This window comes from Plectropomus leopardus, chromosome 15 (genome assembly GCF_026936395.1).
Source record: "Plectropomus leopardus strain MGB_pleo_1.0 chromosome 15, ASM2693639v1, whole genome shotgun sequence".
NCBI classification, from domain to species: Eukaryota; Metazoa; Chordata; class Actinopteri; order Perciformes; family Serranidae; genus Plectropomus; species Plectropomus leopardus.
This window is the reverse complement of record NC_142190.1, coordinates 26,546,843-26,567,882: the sequence shown is the minus strand read 5'-3', so window position 1 is coordinate 26,567,882 and position 21,040 is coordinate 26,546,843. Positions and strand designations below refer to the sequence as shown.

Sequence of the window (21,040 nt, the reverse complement as noted above, 5' to 3'; positions counted from 1 at the left end):
GTGTGTGCTACATGCACAACAACGAAAATACAAACTGAACCTTGCTAGGTTAGCCACCGAGGAGCTTCTTAGCGTGAGCTAGAAATTAAAACTATCAGTTTTCACCTTTGGAAAATGACAGTTTGTGCAGCAAGTTAACGAAAGCATCCTCTTTGCAAAGCTCGCAACGTTAGGATCATTTGGTCTCAATCCGCGTTTGATTTAAAACGAGGTAAGTTGTAACGTAAAATGGCGGATAGCTAATGTTAACATCCAGGGAGTTTGTCATTGATGCTGCTATATTAGCTAGCTGAACAGGTACTTGGCGGTAGTGTTAACAGGAGACAATAACGCAGGATTATGACTTTATCAGAATAAATTTAAATTGAGGTGATTAATAATGGAGAAGTAGCATTCCAGCTGCTGTTTAGAAGTGGTCCCGTTAGCCAACTAACGTTACAGCTAACGACAATGCTAGGCAAGACAGCAACTAATCCAATGCTGAAAATGTAGCCATTGACATCCAAATAGAAATCCTAATCGTAAAGCTAGCTGTTCGGTGCGAATAACGTGGCCAGTGACAGGGTCTAAAGGTAGCTAACTGGGTAATATAGCGGCTAACATGCACACCAGTCAGGTTAGCTCGTATTAGCCAGAGAGCAGCTCGGCCGTCGTAGCAAAGACGGCACGTCAGGAAGAGATGAGAGTGGATAGGAATCACCAGATACACCAACATCTGCAGCTGCGTTTGTAGTTCGGAAGTAAAGTTATACAACTGCGCGTGTCAGAACTGTTTTGCAACAATATGACTTGCTTTATATGCAGAGTTTCCTAAAACAACCACCTGACAGAAATACTTCTATTACAGTACTTCTCCAAGAAAGTACCGTAACGCCACATTGAATCCAGTAACGTTACGTGCTCGTATTTATGGTCTTTGGAGTCTGAGTCCTCGTCTGCTCGGGACAAAGACAGCCGTGTCATGTTTACATTGCACTTCGGGATCGTCAGCTTCAGTTACTGTGTGCTAGTGTTGTGTAAACACGCCCCCACAGATTTCCCTTCTCTGACATTATCTGTTGTAACGGGAAGTCATTGAATTGCGAATCACCAGTGTGTATTTATACCCCTTACGTTATTCGTCCAGTTTAATTGCATAATAACCCTGTAAGGGTTCGACCGATATTGTTTTTTTCAGGGCCCATACTGATTATTCATAGTTAACTGGACCAATAAGCGACATATGGAACCAGTATGCATTTACAATAAAATGAATTTCAACTTTGTAATATAACAAATTCCAACACAAACCTTTAGCAAATATTTAATCAAAACACACACTTTCATACACAGCAAGTTCCCAGCAACTTTTTCTTTAATTTTTTATAAACCTTAGTTAAAATTTAAATAAAAATGAATAAATAAAAATAGCTCTCTTTGGTTTAACAAAGTAAAAGGTCCTGCCATGCTGACACTTTCTTTGCACTTTTTAATTGATTAAATTTGTTGGTGATCATTAAAATTAAATGGATAACAGATAATCAGCAAAATGCCAAATATCTGCGCCGATAATCGGCCGGGCTAATAATCTGTCGACCCCAAAACCTTATAGAAAATACTAATCATATCAGGTTCATGCACTTAGTTAATGAACTTTTCCTGCGCCTGACCTGCAGAAGTATGTGTGAAGAGCTGGGTTAGTCCTCTCCACAATGTCTTACAGGCACCTTTGGAGGAGTTGGGCATTTCCTAAACTAAAAATAACTTCAGTCAGTGCAAGGAATTTGTTTAACAAAACGAAAAGATGTTTCCCAGGGTCAAGCATTCATGGGTTTCCGGTGGTTTAGAAGACCACACACACACATCCCTGACAGTGCAGTGTGGTGTGGCCCAGAAAATGATTCATCATGTCTGCAGCTTTCTGCATGCTGTCTTTAGCTCATTTATGTCAGTCACATCAGTTGCGAATCAAGTGTTGGTTTCAGTAAAGATGTCCTACTTCTTTGTCAGATTACCACCCAGTGAATGGTAAATGGACAATTTTAGCTTGAGAAAACCGCCCACCTGTCTCGCTCAGTGGAATTAGTGATCACCTTTGGGTCAAGAGTTCAATACAGGTCTAACAGTTGGATTAAAACACATTTGTGAGTGTGGCAGTTAAACACAATTCTGATATATCATGCTCTGTATGCAGGACTTACAGTAAAAAAATAAAGAAAAAAAAGACATGATTTTGATATAATCATTAAATTATTTTTAATTGCTCAGCTGCAAGTAGTCATACACTATTAAATAATTTGCTGTGCCACTGTACCATATCTGTACTGGTTATTTCTGTCAGTCGCCTCTTTGTATTGCTCGTCCAAATCTGGTGATTAAACTTAATTGGTCACTTTATCAGTAGAGGGTAATTTTGCAAGCATTGACTCCACCACTTTTGCTTTTTAAAGTTGTCAACTCTGATTGAATCCCATAATGTGATACCAGAGCCCAAAATAATGTGTTTATCTTGCGTATTTGAGTGTCAGTCAATAAACCCCGACTGTTAAATTAGCAGTTATATAAAATTAATTAAGACATGCAGAAAATACATAAAATCCTCATGTATGTGATGTATTAACTAGCACATATTTGGTATTTTATTCACTGAATGACAAACGGCTAATTATCTGGCAGAAGTAATATCAGTCATCATAATGTTCATTAACTGATTGATTACATTTATTCAGCACTAAGTGCATAGAAAACTAGAATTTTGTGATTCTGAGGATGACAGAAAAGTTGATTAAAAATATTTTGTCTGTGTTTCCAACAGTGCAATTTATTTATAAATAGCTGACTTTTAAGCTTGGAATTATCTGCACAGTGAGAGATAAAAGCAGGATTTAGGAGTTCTCGGTTTGTAAAACTGTAGAGCTGAGATTTGCAGCGAGTCAGTAAAATGACTAAGAAAAACACCCCCATCAAGGCTTCAACAAAGGCTTGTTTGTTGAGGAGAGCTATGAACAAGCTGTGTGATTGAATTAGATTTGTATTTAGGAATAATATATATATATATATATATATATTTGTAAATCAGTTGAGATTAATTAATTGTTCCATCTACAGAATGTCAGAGAATTTTGAAAAATGTTGATCCACAACAGACAAATACAGCAAATCTTGACATCCGAGAATATGGAACCATCAGATTTGATTGATAATTAACTTAAACAAATTCTTGATAATTAACATTGACTGTGCTAAATTTGCTGTCGTTTGGCCTTTTTCACAGTTGACAGCAGGGCAAGCACAGGTGTTAGTGAAAAAAAAAATTAAATAATAGCTCCAGTCTATTCGGGTGCCTCAGTAAGCCATGACAGTGTAACAGTGAGCCAACATGCACAATACCAAGACCCTGAAACTGGAGCACCTAAATGGAAATTAAGCCATCATTCATTTTAGCTGCACCTCGACAGCTTACTCTGTCTATTGGTCAGGTCACAGAAATGTCCCCACCCTTTGGCGGCTACAGTTTTTTTTGCCCTGGCGGGCTGAAATTTGGCATGGAGGTTGCAGCTATTTGGAATTCACACTTGTGTTATCTATATCTGTGCTTTTTTTAGGCATTGCAAATGCACCCATTGTGCCTGGCTTTAATAGTTAATATTTATTTTGGTGAGACACACTGAACAGTGGTAAACAGTGTCCTAGTTAAGGTGTACATTTAGGAAAGCTTGTAAAGCAAAAAGTTGTGAGGTTATGAGCAGAAATTTACAATTTAGAGCCGCTTATATGCCACTTACATAAGTATTTACCAAGTTCCTCGACCGCTACTACCATGCATTGATTGGGATACACAATATAGTTGTTAAAAACGTAATTTCGCATGTATACAAGTACATGACTCATAAAACTTGTAATGCTTTGCTATCAGTGTAATTGAGGCGATTATTGTAATTATTATTAAATGAGCCACAAAAAACGCCATCTTTTTGTCTTGGATTTTATCAAATGTTCAATATCTGCACGTTCATCGTCATCATGTTGTAGACACATAGACAGGTTTCATGTCACTGACTGAAGTGTTTGACTGGTGCATCTTAGAGCTTCATGTTCTCTCTCTGCCAGTAGAAACATATATGTTGTCTTTGTCCCTGATCCTGAATGTTGTATGCGCTTTTTTTTAGGTAAAATGTGGTGTGGTTTTCTTGTGAGTTCTTGCAGTGTTTTCATTGTTGTTTATCAATAAACTATTCTCATATGTCTTATTTTCCAGGTGCAGATACCTCCTCGCTTTTGGGTCCAGGGCAGTAGAAGCACCCACTCAGCAGATCCAGAAAATGTTACAGAAATGATAGCAGCGCAGGATTTGCACACAGAGTTTCAATTTCCTCAGTAAGCAGGGCATTACAGACATTATACTCTCAAATTAAACCTGTCTTTGAATGTTTCTTTGTATGTATGCATGGGCACTGTCATGTTCTCCTGAGGAACTTAAATGTTATGTTTGAGGTCTGTTTCATGGTTTTAATGACTTAATCTGGTTGTGCACAGAGAGGCAGAATCGCAGTTGTCTTCAGATACTGACCTTGAGGATCCTGATGGCAAAAATGCAAAGACGGGAAAGGGCATGGTATGTTTTTCGGACCTTTGATCGTCATTTAATTATTTTCTGTTTACATGCATGTGTAATTAGGGAGGCTTGAGCCAATTTCAACATGCATTTGGTGGAAGGCAATGAAACACCCTGGACTGGTTCCCAGTGCATCACAGGACTGACACAGAGTAGAAACAGTGTGATGTTATGCAGCAGCTGTGTTTGATTGGAAAATAAATTATTCCTGTGTCAGTGCATCAAATGTCTGTGATGTAATTCAGTCCCACACTGAGACAGCTTTTCAATTACTGGCAACTTGATAAGCTGTTCCGTCTACACGCACATTTAATGCACATGCACTGTGTTTAGAGTTATGATAACACAATAACACACTTTTATCCTCTGTTCATAATCTTTCTTCCCAACAGGCAGCCAAGAAGGGGAAGAAGGCGTTTGGAGACAAGGCCAAAGGTGGCGGAGCAGGGCGGGCCCCCGGTGTTGGCAGGGTGAATGGCCATCATCAGGAGAACGGGATGGAGAATATGACCCTGTTTGAGGTGGTTAAAATGGGGAAGAGTGCCACACAGGTGGGTACACATTAGTGTGGTGTCTTGTGTTGTAGTTTCTTCATCTTTTTTTTCATTGTTGTGTTGGTCTGATAATAATTTGACTGGTGTGGTAGCTATGGGTTCCATTTTCATGCCTCCGTATTGGCAATAATTGTGGCTGGAGGCATTATGTTTTTGGATTTTTTTGTTCGTCTGTCCCATACTTGTGAATGCAATAAGAAATTCCCTCAGGAATGCCTTCAGGGACTTTCTTTAGCTCTGGCTTAAACGTTCACTTGGACTTGATAATGAACTTTTTAAAATTTTGTTAGTTAAAGGTCAAACGTCAAGGTCACTGTGACCTCCACTGTCTCATTCTTGTAAAAGGCCATATTCTGGGAACCCCTTGAGAGAATATTTTCAAATTTGGCACAAACATCCACTTTGAGTCAAGGATGAACTGATTATATTTTGATGGTAAAAGGTCAAAGTTACTGTGACCTTGTCTGTCTCTTTCTTGCGGACATAATGTCTCAAGAACACCTTGAGGTAATATCTCTAAATTTGGCACAAACATACACTTGGACTCAACAATGAAGTGATTAAGTTTTGGCTATCAAGGGTCAAAGTCATTGTGACCTTGTCTCTCTCAATCTTGTGAACATGTTATCTTACGAACACCTCAAGTTAATTTCAGTGGTGTAATGATAAAAACTTGGTGTTCAAAGGTTAAGATCACTGTGACCTTGTATCCATCTCATTCTCATCAATGTTATATATCAAGAATGCAAATGTGGCACAAACGTCCATTCACACTAAAGAATGAACTTTTGTGATGTCACTGTAATGTCACAAAACATGTTTTTGGCCATAAATCAGGAATTCATATGACAATTATGACAATAATATCTAATAGGATAAAATAATTACATTTTATATCCAAAACGTCAAATTGCAACTTCACTGTGACATCCTATTGTTCTGCAAAAACGCTCTTCTGGCCTTTACTAAATATCATGTATATACAATCGTGAGGCAGTGATTCTAGTTTTGAGATTAAATTGTTTTGGGGCAACATCATCATCCCAAACATGATATTTTGATTTTTTTTTTTTTTTAAAAAGTTGTCTTTGTCATGGTCATATTTTATTTTCTAGTCTGTTATTGATGACTGGATCGAGGCATACAAACACGACAGGGACATTGCTCTCTTGGACTTAATCAACTTCTTCATTCAGTGCTCCGGCTGTAAAGGTAAGTATCTGACACGATGCTTCTGAATATCTGGCGGGTCGAGTGCCTGAAAGCAAATAAATATGCTGAACTTTGCTGCTGTTGTTTGCTTCTCCACACAGGTGCTGTGAGTGGAGAGATGTTCAGACATATGCAAAACTCTGAAATCATCCGAAAAATGACAGAAGAGTTTGATGAGGTGATACAGGCTGTATTTTTTACATCTATCTATAATAATTAGTAGAGCATATTCATAAAATATTTGCCATTATCAGATTCCAGCATGGGAGATGTTTGTAATGTGGCTGACACGAAGGGAAATAGATGTAATCCTCCTGACCTGAATCTGATTGTCTCTGCTGTAATCAAACAGGACAGCGGTGACTATCCATTAACTCTGTCGGGACCACAGTGGAAGAAATTCAGGATAAGCTTCTGTGACTTCATTGCGGTCCTCGTGCGTCAGTGTCAGTACAGCATCATCTATGACGAGTATATGATGGACACAATCATCTCGCTCCTCACCGGCCTGTCTGACTCACAAGTCAGGGCGTTCAGACATACAAGCACATTAGCAGGTTAGTTTGAATGTGCGCGTTTCACTTTGGTGTTCTGCTTTTCTGCTCTGTTCCTCTCTGCACGCTCATGCCGTTATTGTGCAGAAACCGCTATTCCTTCGGGTGCGTATCTGAACTTTGTCATTGTCTGCAGCCATGAAGTTGATGACAGCCTTGGTAAACGTCGCTCTCAACCTGAGCATCAATATGGACAACACGCAGAGACAGTATGAGGCGGAGAGGAACAAGGTCGTAGCAAAAAGAGCCAATGACAGGCTGGAGCTCCTGTTACAGAAGCGTAAAGAGGTATCTATGTTTCTCTCAAATATTGGGTCTGTCTGTAGTTTCATTACTGACATATCACAACTGCATTCATTTGCATTCTTTTATATACATGTGTTTATTATTTATTCTGTAAATTGATATATCTTTATGTCTATTTGTATGGACTTTGCACTGTCTGATGGATGATAAATTGCACTTTGTGTTCTTACTGTTTACAATAACAATAACATTTAGGAGTCTTCTTATATAATATATAGTGGTCCTCATGCAAGAACCAGTTGTACAAACAGGTTGATTGTTTTGTGGCACATTATTTAATACAATATTTGCCGTTTGCCAAATTTTGACATATTTATACATTTCTCTTAGGTGTAGTCCACACAAACATGGGTATTATTGAAAACAGGGTTTTTCCCTCCTTCATTCTCAAAGAAAAATCCCGTCCACACATGCACTGTTACGAAAAAATCTCCCGACAAATAAAAACTAAAAATTCATTGTGGTGCCTCTCTTCCCAAATATAGTGGAAGAGTAACTGTACATTTATGCTAAAACATCCAAAAAGGTTAGAGCATCCAACTATTTTTGCTACATCTGCCATTGCACAAAATTTCGCCCTTATTTCTGACGCCTCACAAAGAAGGTAATGGCATGCACTCTGGAGTCAAAAACACTGTGTTTCTAAAAATCTTCACCCTGAACGCAGTTTTACAAAAGATCAGTTTTCAGTGATCTTAAATGCAGTTTGCATGTTGACAGAGGCCTAAACACAAGATACAAACAAGATACATTTTCAGATTTGCTTGTGTACATGAGAACAAGGCCTTAGGTGTGAAAAAAATTTACAGGTGATTCAGACCTGCTGTAAAAATCGTCTGCCTTTCTCCACAACAGGGCAAAAATATTTTACATTTAGCCAGGAATCATAGTTCATATAAGTTAACTTGGAATTTAAATAAATAAAACATATAACTAAGATAAACTTCATGCAAAATATCATTCTGTTCACCAAACCATCGTCACCGTGGCTGTTTTATTTTTAAAGAGATTTTTATTTTATTGGTTTAGTTCTGGCACGGTAACTTGTAGCTTTCAGTAGTTGTTAGGAAATTGTCTCACTTGCAAGAGTCCAGTATTGTCCTCTTTTGCACCAACATTGTAACATCACCTGCTGGCAGCTATGATATCATCCTGTCTAAAAATGTCCGTGCCTGCCGGCGTATACCTTCGGTCATTCCTTTTTATATTTGTCACTGCACAGCACTGTTCTGATGACACATCGCTGGCATCTACAGCATTAGTATTTTTTAATTGTGTCTTATTTGTTGGTAATTTCAGCCAGCGCAACAGATTTGACAGTAAGAACAATATAGAATATTTAGAGCCTTTCCCATTAAAATCGATAAAATGACTGCTAACAGATGTCTTTAAAATCATACTTTTTAGTTTTTGTGTTGGATGGTTAACCAACACAGAACAACGGCCTTTTGTTTTGGCTATATTCAAGTCAATATTTTAAAAAGTGTCATTTTGTGTTTATCTTTCAGCTTCAAGAGAATCAAGATGAAATTGAAAACATGATGAATGCAATTTTCAAAGGAGTGTTTGTTCACAGATATCGGTAAGTGAATCCCTGATTGACTTACACTCTGCATGTTGACTGTGAGATTTCACCGAGGAGCCTCTAATCACACTTGAGTCCTTTCACAACAAGCAGGGACCTCTCAGTGTTCATTGGCTTTGTGGCGCCCTCTAGTGTGAAATTCATGTCAACACAAAAATGAGTCCATGTGATTTTAGTTGGAGATTAAACAGCTGATTGTTTACAAAATGGCATATTGCATTATATAAATGACTAAATGTAATGATTTCTGTTGTGTTGGCCAGTGATGCCATTGCAGAAATCCGCGCTATTTGTATTGAGGAGATTGGAGTGTGGATGAAACTGTACAGTGACGCCTTCCTCAATGATAGTTACCTGAAGTATGTTGGCTGGACAATGCATGACAAGGTGAGCTCACAGACAGTCACTTTTTTTCTCTAGAAAAAAATTAACCTTGCCTTAAGAAAAACAGATAAAGTGACAAAAACATGTCCAAATGTAATTTAGCAGACCAGGTTCTAACCTCAGTTTAAATCAGATGAACCAATCCTATCAGTCTCAGTAAAGTCAAACCTCTTTACAGGAAGATTTTTGCTGTGAAAAGCAGCTTCTATCGCTAAATTTCATTTTTCCTTTTTTTCAGCAGCATTTATGCTCAGAGCTTGTGCTTAGATGTTTTTTTAGGGTACAATTATATGATCTTTTCATATTCAAGGGCAGGCGCTGGGTGCCACTTGTGCCTACTCTGTGCCAACTTTCAAGGGTGAAGAGGCAGGTTGTGCCTGATGTTGCTTAGAGACCTTGAGCAGCACCAAGAGCCTACTTACTGGAATTCCCAAGTGAAAATCCGATCTTCTTCCAGGCGTTAATTGTGTTTTAGGCCTAAAATACTGTCCCCGGGACAGATGTAAAGCTCTAGGTAGCCCTGCATTAAAATTATCAACTTCCTTCCCATATTAATCATAGACTGACATTTTTGGAAGAAAGGCAAAATGTCTACCAGCTGTGATCGGTTTCACCTTATCAAATGACATGCTGTGTGTATTGCTGCGTTTTTTGTGAAAGCAATTCATTTTAGGCTCCAAAAAGCAACATGCGTACCTGCCCTGAATCATGAAGAAAATTGCAACCATATTAGTATAAAAAAAAGCAGAACCCATGACTGTTGGATGTTTAAATGTTATTGCATCCATATCATCCTTCAATCAAATTCAGATTTTTAATTTTAATTTAATTAAAAAATTTAAAATTAATTTGTAGAGGAATGGAAAAAAATAATTCTTACTGACGTGAATCATTATATTTTATTTATAGGGGTACACAATAATAAGCGTGTTTAATTGGTCAAAGTAGAGCATGAGTTTTGGCATTCATTATGGTAAATAATTATTGTATTTGTACTGTGACTGCAGCAAGGTGAGGTGCGATTGAAGTGCCTGACAGCCCTACAAGGCCTGTTCTACAGCAGAGAGCTCGGCGCACGACTGGAGCTCTTCACAAGTCGCTTCAAGGTGAGCCAGCAGCTGCAGCACTACAGCTGTAGTTAGAGGCTTTTTCTGCATCATTGAAATGTGTTGGAAATTTACAAGCTTCTCAGTTGTTGCATCTCTAAATGCCGATAACTAAATAGTAATAACATGATTTTGACTTCAGTGTCCCCATGTTTAATATGGCAACTGATGTTATGGAGATAATCTAGATAAGATACTGTGTCTCAATCATAAACCTACTGTCATTGACAGGACCGCATTGTGTCTATGACTCTGGACAAGGAATATGATGTCGCAGTACAAGCCATTAAACTTCTGACACTTGTCTTGCAGTGAGTAACAGCGTCATTCTGTGTTTGATCTTGTTTTATGAAGCTGTGTAATGTGACTATAAAGACAAAATACTCATTAAAGTAAACATAATAAACACAAAATCTCTCTGCAGATTGGGATTTCATATATTTTGGCTCAAATTAGAGACATTAACTTTGACCATAAGTGCTCACAGATGGCTTCATTTTTGTTTATAGCTGAGATGACAATTACTGAGTCTAAAATGGGGAGAGTATGACCATATTTTGTTAGATCTGATATTTATACTTTCTCCCTTAATCCCAAAAGCCTGTATCAGAACATTTTAAACGGATCGTTTTACACTTTTAACTTACCTGTGCTGATCAAACATTTAATAGATTAAACTGTTATTGCTGTTATTATTAAGAAGACGTTCATTTCATCTAACAGGAGTAGTGATGAGGTTCTGACAGCAGAGGATTGTGAGAGTGTGTATCATCTGGTTTACTCTGCGCATCGACCCATTGCTGTTTCAGCTGGAGAATTTTTGTTCAAGAAGTAAGTGTTATTGTTACTTTTGAATCTTTTAAAACACCTGAGCTGTTGATGGAAATGGTTATTATACTGTATGTCCAGCACATTTAGGGCACAATACAGCTCGGTTTCACATAAGCTCACAGTGGATTCCGAATTTCATCTCGTTTCACAGCAAAAAAAAACAAGCCCGCTAAGTTAACTGTGTGATACTGCATTAAAACTATTGATGTAGAAACAAAAATATCCATTGGGAGTTATGTTGAATCCATCACACAACTACCACCCTTTAACAGAGCATCTAAGCAATCTATCCTTATAGAAATATGATGGTAAAATACATGTGAAACATACATATAACCTGCAACTTCATTATCATGAAGTATGCAAACAGCTGAAAGCTACTTTAATAATTGTATGAAAACTTGTAGGAAAATCCTGTGAAATCACAAATGCGTGAATCCTGATCCCTAAAGTGTGACACCACATGAGACTGCAGGCAGAGCATTATTTGTTCCACCTACCTTTGCCAGACATTTTTAACAGCTTTTTGTATTGTGCTGACTGAAGGCTCTTCAGCCATCGAGGGCCTGAGGAGGAGGGATTACCTCGGAGAGGCAGGCAGAGTCTCAATGGCAGCCTCATCAAGACTACTGTCTTCTTCTTCCTGGAGAGCGAGGTAATCTGGCCTTTGTGTCTCATGACGTTAACCCCGAGCTTATTGTTATAAAAAAATGCCCATTTTAAGAAATCTATACGTCTACTTTTGAGTGTTAAGACTGTAATTCATTTTTATTCATTTTTTTATATTTAACCCTTTGATGCTTTACAGCTGCATGAACATGGGGCCTACTTAGTGGACAGCCTGTGGGAGTGTGGGTCAGAGCTGCTGAAGGACTGGGAGACCATGATCAGCCTGCTGCTGGATGAGCCCATGTCGGGAGAGGAAGGTAAGTATCCTCTCTTTCGGACAATCACTGGTTCAGATTTTCCACTCAAGTATAAGGAAAAAGCAACCTTTCTTTCAAATGATTTTGTCTTTTTTTACGCCTAGTTTTTGGGTTAGTTTTAGTTAACAACAATAACCTTGGTAATCAGGTAGTTGGGCAAGTCTTTTCATTACATCATCAGTAACTGTCTGCGTCTGCGATTTTAGCCCTGACTGATCGCCAGGAGACGGCTCTGGTTGAGATCATGCTCTGTGCCATTCGGCAGGCCTGTGAATGCCATCCTCCGGTAGGCAGAGGCTCGGGGAAGAGGGTGAGTGTCTGGTTGCCATGCATGTTACAATGACTGGATTAGCTTTGTTTCTTAAATTATTTTATGTCATTAACTTGGTTGGGTTTTTGTGCATGGAAAAGGTCCTGACTGCAAAGGAGAAGAAGACACAGTTGGACGATCGGACACGGATCACAGAGATGTTTGCAGTTGCACTGCCTCTGTTATTGGCGAAGGTGATTTGAAGAACTGTCATTGTTGACTTGTATGTTTGGACAACAGCTTTTATTCATAACCATTCAACCTTACAACTTCCTCTTTTTTTATCTTAGTACTGCGTTGATATTGATAAGGTGACCAATTTGCTACAAATACCAAAGTACTTTGATCTTGACATCTACACAACTGGCCGGTTAGAAAAGGTTTGTCAGTTTTTACATTTTATTCTGGACTATATAACTTCTATATTAAACACGGTGTCAGCGAAATGATGTTTTGTGCTCTTTCTCCTTAAGCATTTGGACGCCTTGTTGCGGCAAATCTGGGAGGTCCAGGATAAGCACACAGACACTGAGGTCCTGGAGGCCTGCTCCACCACCTACCACTTCCTCTGCAACGAAGAGTTCACCATCTACAACCGAGTGGACATCGCCCGCTCCCAGCTTCTCGATGAGCTTGTAGACAAGTTCAATAGACTCCTGGAGGACTTCCTGCAAGAGGTGGGTGCTGTAAGATTTGTCCACAGGTGCCAAGGCAAGTTTGAATGTCTGTGATTTCATAGGTATGATCTTTTGTTTGTTAGGGAGAAGAACCAGATGAGGATGATGCCTACCAGGTTCTATCTACACTGAAGAAGATCAGCGCTTTCCACAAGTAAGGCAGTTAACATTTTTCCTCATGGTTTCAATGTATGTTGAGCGGAGTAGTAACATTTTCAGGTTGGCATTTAATGAATAAAATATGTATTTATCACGAATTACGTTATTTCGTGTTATTCATCATTTGCGTTTTTCTTTTTCCCTCCAGTGCACATGACCTCTCGAAGTGGGATCTCTTCACCAGCAACTACAGGCTACTCAACACAGGTCTGCAGAACGGGGATATGCCTGAGCAGGTAACAGCAGAGTCTTCTATTACTTTGTCAGCAACTTCCCCAAAATGCTAAAGCAACATTATCAGTCAGTCAATGCTTAAGTATCCAGGTTACAGTTGGCTTTCTTCAGTAAGATAATCATGTAAAGAAGGCACTTAGCCTCAGTAGTCAGGGAAGGTTATTACAGAAATCTTGGCCATTTATACGAGTAACCAGGTTTATAATCAGCTCTTTACAGGACAAAAATTGCACACAGGAAAAGTGGCAGAGCATAAAGAAGAGATAATTACACATAGCAGTGCATCCTTGTTTTTAAAATTCCATCAAATGTCTGACTTAGAGTGAGATGAGCAGAAAGTAGCCTCTAGGTTATTTGTAGGTTATTGTGGCATTTGTAAACATGTTCTCTGATAATCTGCATAGCCTGATTTGAACAGTAAAAGTACGGCTCATCTAAACTACTCGTCCCCTTCCACCACAGATTGTGATTCAGGCAATGCAGTGTACGCATTACATCATCCTGTGGCATCTGGCGAAGGTTTCAGATGGCAGTTCATTAAAGGTATTTACATATCAGTCATGAAATGATTTTTTTTTTTTTTTAGCAAAATGGTGCTTAAAAAAATACTTGGCCATTGTACTTTTCAAAAGACTGATTTTTGGCAATAATTGACAGCCGTAAGTAGCAAAATCCCCTCTTGAAATCCAGTTTTCATTAAGGGTAGCTGGTTTGAACTGAGATACTGTGTTTTAGCGTATTTATTTTTTGACCTGCTGAAATATTACTTTTTAAATTCATACAGATGTATTAATACTTTGACAATCATAACTGTTATCTGTTTAATTTGTAAGGATTGTACTTTGTTCACTTACAGAAATGTTTAACCGGTAATTTGCTCTTTTTAGGGTGATATGATGACCTTGAGAAAGCAAATGAGAGCTTTCTGCCTAATGTGTCAGCGTTACCTAAACAGCATCAATAACGCAGTTAAAGAACAGGTGGGCTGATGCTGAAAGGGCGTTTTATTCCAGACCTTTCTATCTGGCCATTCTTCAGTGGTACTGAAAATCCTCACAAATGCTAAAATGTTGTGTTTATTCCAGGCCTTCACCATACTGTGTGATCTGCTATTGATCTTCAGTCACCAAATTATGTCTTCAGGCCGGGAACAACTGGAGCCTCTGGTCTTTACGCCAGACTCCTCTTTGCAGGCAGATCTGCTCAACTTCATTCTCGATCAAGTGTTCATTGATCAGGACGACGATAACAACAGCACAGGTCGGCGTCAGTCAACCAACCAAACTAAAATTTGAAACTACAAATCATTTTAAAAAAAATGTTTATATGATTTTTGTTTTTTTTTTCCCAGATGGACAGCAAGATGAGGAGGCCAGTAAAATTGAGGCTCTGCACAAGCGAAGAAACCTTCTAGCTGCCTATTGCAAATTAATCGTTTACAATGTTGTGGAAATGAACACCGGAGCAGATATATTTAAACAGTATATGAGGGTAGGTTTAACCCCCTTTTTTGTAATTAATTATAGGAAATTCCCCCTGCCTTGCTCTTTTTGTTAACAGTGTTCTGTCTTTTTTGTCCTTAGTATTACAATGACTATGGAGATATCATCAAGGAAACGATGAGCAAAACAAGACAAATTGACAAAGTACAATGTGCAAAGACACTCGTACTGAGCCTGCAAATGGTAAGATTCATTGATGGAGACTCAGTAATTTTTAATTTGACAACATATTTATTGTTGTTTTTTTAATTAATTCTCTTTTAGATATATGAGTAGATGTTAGCAAATCTTTTAGAATATATGAAACAAAATCTAAAACATTTCCTCACTTTAAGTTAAAAGAGATCTCACATGCGTTACGTCCAGATTTAGACCTCTCTGTCTGTGAAACCATGTGTGAAGAATTGTGGAGGGAGAAAAAGTGTATTTCTGCTTTCTTTTGCAGTTATTCAACGAGATGTTGTCTGAACTTGGCTTTAACGTTGACCGCTCAACATCAGCCTTCTGCGGCATAAAAGAGCTCGCCCGACGCTTTTCATTGACATTCGGCCTGGATCAGATGAAGACCAGGGAGGCTATTGCTATGTTACATAAGTAAGTAAAAGTCCTGAGCCAAAACGCTTTAGTTTACAGCTCTGCATGCAATACATCTGTGTTTTAATGAGCAAGGCAAATCTTTATTTCCCCTTTGTGTTTTAGGGATGGAATTGAGTTTGCTTTTAAGGAACCTAGTCCCCAAGGACAGGGGAGTCCGCCTCTCAATCTAGCTTTTTTGGATATCCTGAGTGAGTTCTCCAGCAAACTAATTCGACAGGACAAGAGAACAGTGTAAGTAAGATGTGTGTCGTGGTTTATATGTTAAGCATAGAGCTAACGAGGAACTCTAAAAATGTCCTAACTGATGTATTCTGACACTTGTACAGTCACATGTACCTGGAGCGATTCATGACCATTCAGATGGCCCTGCAGCGAGAGGACTGCTGGCTGCCCCTCATCTCATACAGGAACTCCTTGCAGGCTGGAGGGGACGATGACACCATGTCCGTCATCAGTGGGATCAGCAGTCGAGGCTCCACCAGGAGTAAGAAGCCCAAGCCAGCTGCTGCTAGCAAAAGGAAATTGCCTGAAGGTGAGCAAATCTGACATCATTGTACTTTGATTGCAATATGAATTTAGCTGCAACATGCGACAATCTGCAAACTAACCTAATGTTTGATGTATTTCTCTGTTCCCCGTCTCTTGGATTTATAGAAATCTTTTCACCAGTTTGCCATTGAAATTGCTTAATGGCAAATACAGTTACAAAGTTGGAAATGCTTCAGTGTTTTGGGGATTTTTAAATAGTCATATATGTGTATTTCCACAATGAGTTCTGACATTGACTGAGTTCTTTACTTTTGCAGAAGAGAACAGCTGCAGCAGCAGTGATGCAGTTTGGATGAACCGTGAGCAGAATGTGCAGACGCCAGTGATGATGCATTCGCCCCACCTCACCTCAACTGTACTGAGGGATCCAAAGAAGATGAGGCCAGAGGACAGCTACACGGCCACATACACCATGCCAACGGAGCAGCATCCCCATCAACCTGTGCCTCCCCAGCAGCAGCCACACCATCACCACCAAGCTACCATTGACTACAAGTATGGAAATATTTCTCCATACCTATTCCTTTACCATACCTTGGAATTAATATCTGCAAATGCTGCTGCATATTTTGCTATAATACTGAACACTGTACCCACAGTACCCAGGTTACTTGGATGTTGACACAGAGGCAACAAGCTGAAGCCCGTCAGCAGCAAGAGCGGGTTAGCATGCACTATGCCAAGATGAGGAATCACATGCAGCAAGCAATGTAAGATGACCTCCTCTTTAGAGTACATTACACAGGCCTGAATAGTGGAGAAAAACTGTGAAATCTCATCGTTTTGTTGTTGTTGTTGTTTTGAAATAACATTTAAACAATAGACAGTATGTGAAAAACGTATTTCCTATTTACAAATACCTGTGTGTATTCCTCAGTCGTCGAGGCTCAGGACTCATGGAGGATGATGAGGAGCCGATTGTGGAGGACGTGATGATGTCATCAGAGGACCGCTTGGAGGACATCAATGAGGGCATGGATTTTGACACGATGGACATCGATTTGGTAATTAAAATTGGGGGCAGGGGAAACAAATTGTAAATACAGCTCTGACATACCATCACCCTTTGAGATTGCCTTATTCACACATTCAGCAGTTACAGAGCAGGATTATCATTCATTTAAGCAAGGTTGGAAATTCACTTTTTTGTCCACCTGCCACTCAATAGGTTATCATTGTTTTATTGGCTGGTGAGTGAAGCAAATCTAGCAGCCACTTGCATATATTACCAGCATTTGGCCGTTGGCCGGTGCTAATTTCCAGTCAGAATGTAAGTCTAATATTTACTCTCGTTTAGCGCTGTTTTTGGTCTCTACCACTTCCTGAGTGAAATACATGTCCGGCTCTTTGATGGCAGAATGCTCCTTTGTTTACTCTTTAGTTACTTAATGTTTCTCTCTGCTGCTCTGTGCTGACCAGCTAGCGTACGGTGGGGTTTTCCCCCCAAAAAGCTGGACTGCTAAACATTGAGCTGAAACTAAATTATAATAAATCTCCTTTTACATTGTCACCATGTTTTCACATTGCTAACTGATATGTTGATGCTATGACAATAGTGATTATTGCCTTTGTTCATGTGGTTTCTGTGTAACACAAATACAGTCAGACAGAGCCTTTGGGGCAGTTCTTGGACAAATATTTACAGTAAATGTTAGAAGTTTCTCGTTTCTGTATGACCCCCAGTCATGCAGTAGTTGATTGCACAGCTTTTCCTATGCATTTTTTTTCCAGACTTTGAAGCTCAAATGGCCTTTTATATCTTGTTTTTACATTTTGTGGAGCATCGTTCTGACTGAGCTGTTATTTTTCAGCCGGCATCGAAGAATCGCAGAGAAAGAACCGAACTAAAGCCGGACTACTTCGATCCATCTTCTATCATGGATGATTCAGTAAGGATTTTACACCTCTCATAATGCTGTTCAATGATATATTTATTTTAAAAATGTAATATGTAAATGTAAGTGCCCACAGTTAAAAAAAATTTACGCATGTTATCTTGAAAAAACTTGGCTTTCTTATGATAATGACTGAAAGACAATTATGAATGTAATTTGTTGTCCATACAGTCAGATATTACACGTTACAGCATTAATCCACCAAAACTCGATCTTTAGAGTATGAAGTACTCACCTGCTGTTGGATTTAAATCTGACTCTAAAACATATGTACTTTTCTCCATCATCATAGTGATAGATATAAATTACAGCACATACTATGTACAACCCTAATTGCAAACATGTTTCAAATTTTTCATAGAAATGTCTATGAAACCCCTGCACTAGTTCTTTTTTCAATCATGTAACAGCCTGTATTTGCAAAATGGAAAACACAGTCAACATAATATTACATGTATGAATGTCTAAACAGTAATATGTCCTAAAAAAAATCTGTCTAGGCTAAAAATCGAACATTTTGTTTCCTATTTCTAAGATAGTTGATTTCTGAGTAACTCTTTTGTTTGTCTTTAGGTTCTCAATGTTCCGATGTTCTAAAACAAATTGGACACATCGAGGAGAATGTGTTATCACAGTCCTTAGAAGATAAGGTGGATGACTGTTGTCTGCGAAAATCGTAATGGAGCAAAATGGACTGCTAGAAATGGTTTGTGTGACACCAACGTTTGCCTCTTTAACACTTTGTTAAAATGTAGAGCGAGAGCTTGAATTTGAATTTTATTCTGATATTTTCACACACGGGACTTTTGTCACACTGCAGCAGAGATGTCTGTTTTTGTTCGGCAAACCCTGAAAAACAACTTAGCTCACTAAGTTGAAGCAGTGCAGACGTTATGCGGCAGGTGCATGGTGAGGGGACAATAACAGACTGAAATTCAAATGAATAATATATACCTTTAATCTTTTTCATTCAGTAGACAAAAATTGTCTGATGTAAATACATAGAGGCCGATATACATGTGGGGTGAACACAATTTCATGAACACCAACTGATAGAAATATAATAACCCTGCAAAAAAATGCTACCTTTATGATGTTTGTAGCAGTCAGTTGCTGTTGAACACTGTAGTGACACTGCACTTTGTCACAGAGGCATTAATTCAGTCTATGGTCATTTTACAGCCATATTTTTAGAAATGATCATAAGCTCCAATCAGTGCCTCTCTGACGCAGTCTGAACAGAAATTGAAGATCGTACGCTTCGTAAAGGCAGCATTTATTGCAGGGCTGTTGAATTGGACTGCGCTACATTGTAAAGGTGTCAGTGATATTGTGTTTACCTGCTGTACTTTTAAACTGTAGACTTTGGCATGGCATGTAGCCATATATCAAAATATGTACACAGTAAAGTATAATGTGAACTGGCGTCTCATACTGTTCAAAGGCCTTGCCAGAAATGATATACGACATTCTCAGATTTCTTTGTGATGGTATTTTTTAGAAATGTATGTGTTCTGCTTTTATACCTTATAGATGACTTTGATTTATAGATATTTTGTAATGACAATCAAATGTAAATTAATTGTTTCTAATCATGTTATTTCACATAGATGCTGAAATAATCCTTTTTAAATGAAAATTATTATGTTACTATAGATATGGCCAGCTGTTTGTTATTTCTTTTCTCCTCTCTTTAATGAATGGGTGCAATGTAATGCACCGCTCAAATGTGGTAATTTGACAAATCGATGGTTGCATCTAAAATTATTTTTTAATATTGGGAGCACTCACAGTGTCATACATAAAAGTTTGACTCAACCTTAATTAAACATGTAATCTCTCATATATCTTGACTATTTTTCTCCGCTGTATAGTATCTAATAATAACTAAGAAAACAGACATGCCGTAGCTGCAATCTTTAAAATAATGGAAATGAAAAGTGGTTGAGAAAGGTGTGTGTTGTTTGTTTTGTTTTGAGTTTTTGTTTCCAGTTTGCAAGTGTGCAGTTGTTTTTTTTTTTTTAAGCCAACTTATTTGATGAGCCACTGTTGTGTGTTTAAGAGTTATAGAATTATTCTAAATTACAAAGTTTTAGAATTCTTTAGACAACTATCATAGTATCAGAATTGTATATTATACAATTACAGATGTGTAATATATTGTGAATCGGTGCTCATTTTATATTTGCAGTTTCTGTTTGCTTGAAATTTTAGGGAAAGGTTAAATAGAATGTATCTATTTGAGGTTAACCTACTAATTTGCAAGTACACATACAGTACTTTGTTTTGTTTGTCTTTCAATGGATTGTTGCGATATTTCTTTACCTCTGTGTATTGGCCTGGTTGGCGGATTCAGATTTAATGGAAAATAGTGTATTCACATTGTAGTTAGATACAAAACCCTAATAATTTCCTCAGATTCTCACTATAAACTGGAGAAAGAGATCACATGGTCTTGAACATTACCATACACATACTGACTATTCATATAAGGCAGATGAAAAAAAAGACATCTTAGAATTGCCTGTAAATTTACATTAATCCTTTAGTTTTGAATCTCCTGTTTTGCATTGAACTGCTGAAAATGTGCATACATCTGTATGTTTACACATATTTAAATATTTGTGTATATTAAATTTGTGTTTTTATTCTATTTGTGTCTCATTGCATCCTTTAAGATTTGTATTTTTGTCTGAAGATGTAACTGAAAAAATTATTGCAAAGGGCCAAGGCTGGAGTTGGACCCGTGGCCACTGTGTTGAGGACACAAGCTCTGTATTTGGGGTGCCACTCTATCCATTGAGCCACCAGGGACCCTGAGTCAATACATACTTAATGATATCTTTTGTAAAGTATTCTGTACTTAATACTAATTACTAATGACTACTGGTTTTGTTCTAATCACAATTTATCATTAATCTGGAAAATAATAATTTAAAAGGTTTTCAGGGATGAATAAGGTGCCAGAGTGCATTGAAAACCATCAAAATAGAGCTTGTTCTTTAAAAAAAAAAAAAAAAAAAAAAAGTTCCTGATTAAGCCCCCCCCCCGGTCAACCCTAATCA

At 38.2% G+C, this 21,040-nt stretch overlaps 1 protein-coding gene across 1 annotated transcript; it reads left to right on the top strand.

Moving 5' to 3' along the window:
- On the top strand, positions 1-20,628 carry stag2a (STAG2 cohesin complex component a). The gene is made up of 34 exons (XM_042498887.2): positions 1-211; positions 4,238-4,356; positions 4,516-4,594; positions 4,987-5,145; positions 6,264-6,360; positions 6,462-6,538; positions 6,713-6,917; positions 7,051-7,202; positions 8,729-8,802; positions 9,069-9,192; positions 10,197-10,295; positions 10,527-10,606; positions 11,019-11,126; positions 11,673-11,781; positions 11,935-12,052; positions 12,259-12,362; positions 12,464-12,556; positions 12,653-12,742; positions 12,836-13,039; positions 13,123-13,193; positions 13,347-13,434; positions 13,895-13,975; positions 14,320-14,412; positions 14,518-14,692; positions 14,784-14,923; positions 15,016-15,117; positions 15,380-15,528; positions 15,634-15,762; positions 15,858-16,063; positions 16,338-16,575; positions 16,680-16,790; positions 16,958-17,084; positions 17,892-17,969; positions 18,549-20,628. Exons 2-34 carry the CDS (start codon positions 4,313-4,315, stop codon positions 18,570-18,572), a joined length of 3,828 nt encoding a protein of 1,275 aa, XP_042354821.2. The 5' UTR covers positions 1-211; positions 4,238-4,312; the 3' UTR covers positions 18,573-20,628.
- Positions 20,629-21,040: the final 412 nt, after the last annotated feature.